Genomic DNA, 7,345 nt, shown 5'->3' with positions numbered 1-7,345 from the left:
ACGAGTCAGGAAGAGAAAAACTCTTACTTAGATTAAATTATTATTTCGTTACCACAATGAACATCTTTTATATTATGTGTGTTTCTCGTGGGTTCTAGAACGATCGATAAGACTCTCACGTCGCGATTGGTCTAGAGAAATCTGAAGCTAGTGGTTGTCAACATTTTAAGCATAACAAAATGTGACTCGATTTCAATGAAATGATTCACTTATGCAAAAGTATATATGACATTTTGTGAAAAATCTTTACGTGATGGAGAAAAATGTATATCATTTTCGGATTCAGCGTACAAGAATTACAGTAGCACATGTAAACATTTCAAGGCAATAAAACCATCGCAGGCCTGTGAAATTCGACTTAAACTAGAATGCTTCAGTAGCTTGTGCTCTATTGTGGAGGTAAGCCCTTGGAACGCAGCGAATGTGCACAATCCATAATAGCTATAACAAAAATAGGTGTATTCTTCACGAACTACTTGCTCAACGTCTCTTAGTAATACAGACTGTTATTACTAACAGAAAGTCAAGATGAATGCATTTTTCCACTACACTGTTGGGATTACCTATTTTATTTTATTAGCTGGACTGGAATTTTTGTCAAGCACACAATTAATTGAGTCTTTTATGTAGTCTGTCATACTCTACACTTCCATATCATGTGTAACAAGATCAATCTGCCAAGTTTCAAATAATATGTCCGCAGTCTCACCACTGAATTCAGGAGTTTTGTAGTTTAGATCCTGAATAGTACTTGATAACCACTAACATGTTTTTATCAATTTCACAGTCAGTATTTTCATCAAGTATTGAATATTTTGGTTTATCCTGGTGATATCCTTTCGAAGCTCAGCCTTAGCTTTAGCTCTTTCACAAGAAATTTACTGGCGATCTGAGTCACGAAAGCAGTTAAAAATCACCTCAGTAAAATGATCCATTACACGTAAATATATGTTATGTTTAGCAATGAATGCACACATCATCAGTTCTGCTTTCTTCACTTCATCTCCAAAGGACTTCGATTTTGAAGACTAATATTTTAGAGGGTATAACAATAATTGTTATTTATTATTTATGTATGGGCCGGATTTTTTACAGGAAATGCCTGTGACTTGTTGATGATAAATTTCAACAACAAACAAACAACACACAGTCCACAGCGACTGCAGCATAGTTTGGAATGAACTTCTTATAGTATTCTGCTAACTCTAGGAAGGATTTGACTTGCTGCTTGGTCGTTAGAGCTGGTGTATTTCGTAGGCAGGTTAGCTTTTCCTTTTCCATGGGTATCTGTTTGTCGCTCACCTTGTGTCCAACAAAGTCCAGCACAGAATAAGTGAGGTAGCATTTAGATCATCTGCTGCCCTCTCTTGCCTGAAATGCTCTCTGAGTTTCTTTAGGTGGTCTTCCCATCTAGCTGGATGGGTCAGAATGTCATCCACATGATGCTTGATGTCGGTAGTTTTGTGCAACGTCTTCCTTATCATGTTGCTGCCGAGTTGACTAACCCAAACAGCATCCTATTGAATTGGTAGCATCTGACTGGTGTGAAAAGGGATGTCTTCTCTTTATCTCTTTAGATTCTGTCTCCACCAAGATCTGCCAATAACCTATACTAAGGTCGATCTTGGTAAAGAATTTGGCTTTATCTAGTTTTGCCATGATAGCCTTTGGGTGGCCCATAGGTTCGGATATCGTCACGAGGTTCAGCTTCTGGAAATTTATGCAGAAGCAGTTTGAGCCATCTCTTTTAGTCACAATTACCACTGGTGAATAGTAGGCTGAATTCGAAGGATCAATGATTCCAGCTTCCAACATTACTCAACTCTTTGCTTGACCAGGTCTGTCATTACATAAGGCATCTGGTAGAGTTTTACCTTGACTGGATTCCTGTTCGTGGTCTCGGTCTTGTGTTGCACAAGGTCTATCTTGCCTGGTTTATCTGTGAAGATATCTGTGTACTCGCAGAGTAGATCTTGTAGCTCTTTCTTCTGCCTGCCAGTCAGTTCTTCACTGATGTTGACATCTGTACATCTCATCTCCACCCAGTGGTATGATGACTAGTAAGTCTTCATCTTTTATGACAAAGTCACCATCTTCTAGTTCTGGGTCTATGACAACCACACCTACAATGTTCATCTGTGCCTCAATAGCTGCACCTGTTAGGACTTCTTCCATCATGAAGTACCCCTTCAACAGATTGGCATGTTAGATATTGGTCTTCCCATCCTCTTTCACCTTATAGTACGTTCTAGCCGCCATTTCCTGCATTTCAAAATGTCCTTTCCATTGTAGGGTGACTTTGTTGTTGTCTGTGGATAACAGAACCAAGACCTTTTGTCTGACCTTAAAACATCAGTCTTGGGCCTTCATGTCGTAGAAGTGCTTCTGACTGCCTTGAGCTGCACTCAAACTCTCTCAAGCAAGTTGACAGGTCTCCTCCAGTTGGTTTCTGAGGTCTAACACTTACTGGTATGTGTTCCTCACTTCTGAATATTCTTCTTCTGTACAAAATTCTTTCAAAATCTGTATTGGACCTCGTAATGTTCTTTCATTCAGTAACTCTAAGGGTAAAAATCATGTACTTGCTTGCGGGATTTCTTGCCTGCAGATACCTATCCCATCTCACCCAGTGGAACCTTGGCTAACTTCCTTCTAGGTACTGTCCTTTGGCAGATGTCACATGATCTGCAGTATCTGGTCACATTTCTGATGACTTCTGGTCAATGGAAGTTGCTGGTGATTCTGTCTGCCCTCTTCTTTGCTCCTAGGTGTCCTCACACAATCGACTCATGAGCCAACTTCATCACTTGAGTCTGGTGTTCTGTTGGTACTATGATCTGTTTAACTTCCTCAGTAGAACTGCCTTGATAGACTCAGTACAGTGTTCCCTTCCAGGCCTATATTCTATAAATCCCTTTCCCCTTGTGCTCGAAATTAGGCCAGGCACAGTCCCAAAGTTTCTGCACTGAAGGGTCTTTTGTGCTTTCTCCAGTTTTTGTAGACCTACATTTGGGATGTCACTCTTTGAGACATGCAGTCACTTGATGCCTCATCAGTTTCCTTTTTGTCTGGTTTCTCCAAACTTCTACTGCCTAATATAGTGTGAATCACCAAGTCATAAATGGATGTCTTCACATAGCTCAAGGTATTCCATGTAGTATGAAGTGTCCACATTTATTCTTGCTATGGGAAACTTTTTCACTGTCTGATCTATCAGCATACACAGATGTACTTTGCCTGTCATCTGGTCATCAGATACTACACTAGTTCTCACTGCTGCACCCAGTGTCTCATAGGACTTTCAATTTCTTGTCCCCAACATAGCCTTCACCTACTGGCTTGTAGTTTGTCGGCACTTCTTGATGTTTGTCACGTGCTCCAATCACCACTGGCACTGTCGACCCATTTCCTAATTTGTGTTTACCATCAATCATGCAGTGTTTGATCATGGTGATAGCACATCCTTCTTGACGAGTTGTTTTCATTTTGTTTCTTCTGGCAGCAGCATCTATGGTGACTCTTTTCTTATTTTTTGCCTGAATCGTTGCAGGTAGCTCCAGCTGCTTTATGTTTGCTGTTGGTTGCTGGTGACAGACTTGCACTCACTTGCAATGTGCCCCATTTTATGACAAGCATAACATCTCTTCTTTATTTTGTCTATTGACTTCATGTCATCTTTTGTGGAATCCTGCTTCTGGTCAGTCTCCCCTGGTTTTGGCTTTGAATTGTTATTCTTGGACTTGTCAGTTATATTCCCTACATAGGCTTCCATATACTGTTTTGCCAGCTTGATTATCTCATCCACATCTTTCAGAGCATTCTCTTTTTGGAACAGTGACATTTAAGTGGAGCACTTGATTATGAACAATTCACGTATTAGTAGATCTGTCAGTCCTTCAAACTATCTTCTCACTTGGCCATGTTAGTCCACCTTGTGACGTATCACTGTACATGTGCCACAAACTGAAATACAATTTCTGCAGTGTCAGGTTTGACTTGTCTGAATTCCTGGTGAAAACTTTCCTTGGTAAGTTCATAGCATTTCAGCAACGCCACTAATAACTTGTCATAGTCCATGGCATCTTCTGACATCATCCCCACATACACTTGTAGGCTTTTTCCTGTGAGAAGGGGCTGAGACAGACTGCCCATTTGCGTTTTTCCCAGTTCTGACTTTGGGAAAGCTTCCATACCTCTCCAAGAAAGCATCCATGTCGTCTTTCTGTTCATCAGATTTGGGCAGCTTGTCATTTTTGGGTTCTCTGTCTTTCTGTTGGGTGAGCTTGGCAATTTCAATTTGTGCTCTTATTCTTTGTATTTTAAGTTTTTCCTCTCTCTTCTTTTCTTCTTTCTCAATTTATAGGCCGAATTTTTTACAGTAGGTGTCTGAGACTTATTGACGATAAATTTAAACAATAAAGAAACAGTAACACAGTCCACTTGTTTAAAAATATTATATTAAAACAAGTCAAATGTATATACAAATGTTCATTACACTATTGGTCCACACAGACTTGTTCAGTTAATTTAGAACACAATTTGACAAGACGAATAATTCTTCCCGCTCTATTATTACAATACAGTGTGTGATCATTTCACTTTATAATAACCACTATAACTGTTGGTTATTACAGTTGTATCCAGAGCTTTAAATAATTTTCTCTTTTTCCTTAAAGTCCACAGAGGCTGGTTCATTTACTTAGAATACAATTGACAAGACAAATTATTCTTCTCTACTCTGTGAAAATTTCTCTTTAAAATTCGCCACTATACACTCTTTATGGCTAAACTCCCAATCACATAGTCTAGATTTAACTTAACTCTCAAACTAAATTTTCAACTCGTATTTATACCTTGAAAGAGTTCTAGAGTGTTCCACACACAACTAACGATTATGATGCAATAATATTCAAATAAAACAACAACAAAAATTCCGAAGGTTCTAGTAGCATGACACAATAATATAACAATCACAATTCATAACTATTAAACTAAACAATGTATGATTCATATAGAGTTACATAAATAAACATGGGATATACTATCACTTGTAAAAATAACTAAATTTATCAAATCTCCTACTGTCTCTAGTTATTAACTTTTTCTTTCAAACCTGTTTCTAGTGAAGCCCTCAGTATGGGGTCATCTCGACCATGGCCAGAAGTGATGAAGTTATTGACCGGTGAGTCTACTATGAATGGAAAATCCTTAATTTCATACTTCGAGCCTTTGGAGATTTGGTTGGACAGTCAACTGAAAGATGAAGTTATTGGTTGGCCTGACGCTAAGCGTGAGTATCATTTCTTTTCGATCTGTTTCATTTTAGTAAAGTTGCCCCTCAATCTTCATTTTCATTTTTTTGTTCTGGAATATTAAAAGTTTACAGCACAGAATGTTGAAGAAATAGACAAGTACATGATTTTTATAATTATTTCAATTTAAACAACAAAAATACATAAAACTTTTGGAGTATTTGTTTTTCATACATCATCAAATTACAAAGGTTTTCTAAGCACAAATGCCCTTAAATATTAAAATATAATCGGAATTTGTAATATTATACCTATGTAAAAACATTATTACGCCTATGAAATAATGCTATCATTCTTCCCCATTTCATTGTTATGAAAGACTGATAAGTATCGTAATCTGAAATTCAAATGTTTGGCCATTTACAATATTTGGTAGCTGTGGTTTTCTCTTATACAGTTCTTGACATTTTTTCCAATATGAAGTACAGTCACCATTAAAAACAGCAAAGACACTTTAATACCAATGCTGCATGTTTAAAATCAGTATTTGTAAAGTCTTAGATTACAATTATTTTTCTGCAAGAGCTGTTTTCTTTAATGTCTGAAATCATTTGTTGGAATTGGACGCGTTTCCTAAAAGCATCCTAAACAACAGGGTAGCCAACACTACATAGAAGGAGGGATGCATTTTTAAAGCGATTTACATGAAAGTAAAATGTTTATTTATTTTTAAAATCAGATTACAGTTGAACTTTTATACTTTTTTAAAAATAATATTGGGGTGGTCATTCGACCACCACCCCTTTATTGGCTATGCCTCTGCTATACGTGCTTAATGGAAGTGAAGGCTGGCGAGCGTGAAGGTTACTCTATTCATCTAAATTCTTGTTCGTCAAGGAACGTTTGTCATAGTTTAATACAGTGGGGATTATCACCAGCAATTGGTTGCACAACGTGTTATAGGATGTGGTTCTTATCGTGTAGCATTAATGGTACCATTTTGCCGGATGTAGTATAGAGTCGCCAAGTTTACCATTTCTCACGTCATACTTTCACCATCATAATATACGTCCCTATGCGTAGACCTAGTTCCAGATTCTCTCTGAACGAGTATAATCCTGGCTTCTTGCTTCTTTGTGGTGAAGCACACAATGCATATGGAAAACAGAATGCTTATCAACATGTTGTTTATCATGTGAACGTGTTATTGCACCATTGTAGGTGAGCTGTTTTGTTCTCTGTTATGAATGCAATGAATCTCATTGAACGTCTGGTATAGAAACTGGCCTTATGAAATCTGTTTTGACCATCTGTACACTGTTACTTTTAGCAATGTTATTTGCAAAATAATAAAACACCTTTAACCCTAGAACGTCAGCATGGTGTCACTATGTCCCCTTACCACTAAATGTTAATTATTGAAAATTTAACGCTGGCATTCTAGGGTTAAGGGGTTGGAGTGATAAAGAACGAATCCTGAAATTATTTATTGATAGAATGTTGTTTTCTATATATCTACTAAATATTACAATGAACTGAGGAAAACCAGGATAATAAATGCAGTACATTTGAAGAGAGAATTTTGATTTAGGTTATTTCATGACATATTTAAATGACTATAAAACAGTAAGAACTCTCTCTATAATACCTATGCATATTATACTGTATACACTGTTATATACTACATATATATGTTGCTACATATTTCAGTTTCAAATCGCCTAAAACTGAGTTAAAGTGTACTTTGGTTTAGCAGTTAAATAAATACCGATATGTATCCAATTTATGATATTTGCCAACAAGATTGATACACACAGTTTTCTTTTTAATACAAATATATTTTAATATACAAACAATAATACAATTTACAATAACAGTTATTACAAATAGTTATTACACACAATGATTTATATTCAAAAGTTTTACAAACTTGCAAATAATAGAGAGTCTTCTTTCTGGTCTGGAACTTCCTATGATGTCTTATCAAGGGTTCGCGATGAGTGAGTTAATTTCGAATTGACGATGTCTTATCAAGGGTTCATGATGAGTGAGTTAATTTCGAATTGACGATGTCTTATCAAGGGTTCATGATG

The 7,345-nt window shown here is 36.9% G+C and overlaps 1 protein-coding gene across 1 annotated transcript in view; it reads left to right on the top strand.

Moving 5' to 3' along the window:
- LOC106472652 (angiotensin-converting enzyme-like) overlaps nt 1-7,345 on the top strand; it is a 149,636-nt gene that overhangs the window by 33,031 nt on the left and 109,260 nt on the right. The window contains exon 13 of the mRNA XM_022402220.1: nt 5,124-5,314. Coding sequence (XP_022257928.1) covers nt 5,124-5,314 — 191 coding nt within the window. The remainder of the gene's footprint in view (nt 1-5,123; nt 5,315-7,345) is intronic.

This window comes from Limulus polyphemus, unplaced genomic scaffold (genome assembly GCF_000517525.1).
Source record: "Limulus polyphemus unplaced genomic scaffold, Limulus_polyphemus-2.1.2 Scaffold123, whole genome shotgun sequence".
NCBI classification, from domain to species: domain Eukaryota; kingdom Metazoa; phylum Arthropoda; class Merostomata; order Xiphosura; family Limulidae; genus Limulus; species Limulus polyphemus.
This window is presented reverse-complemented; position numbering and strand designations above follow the sequence as displayed.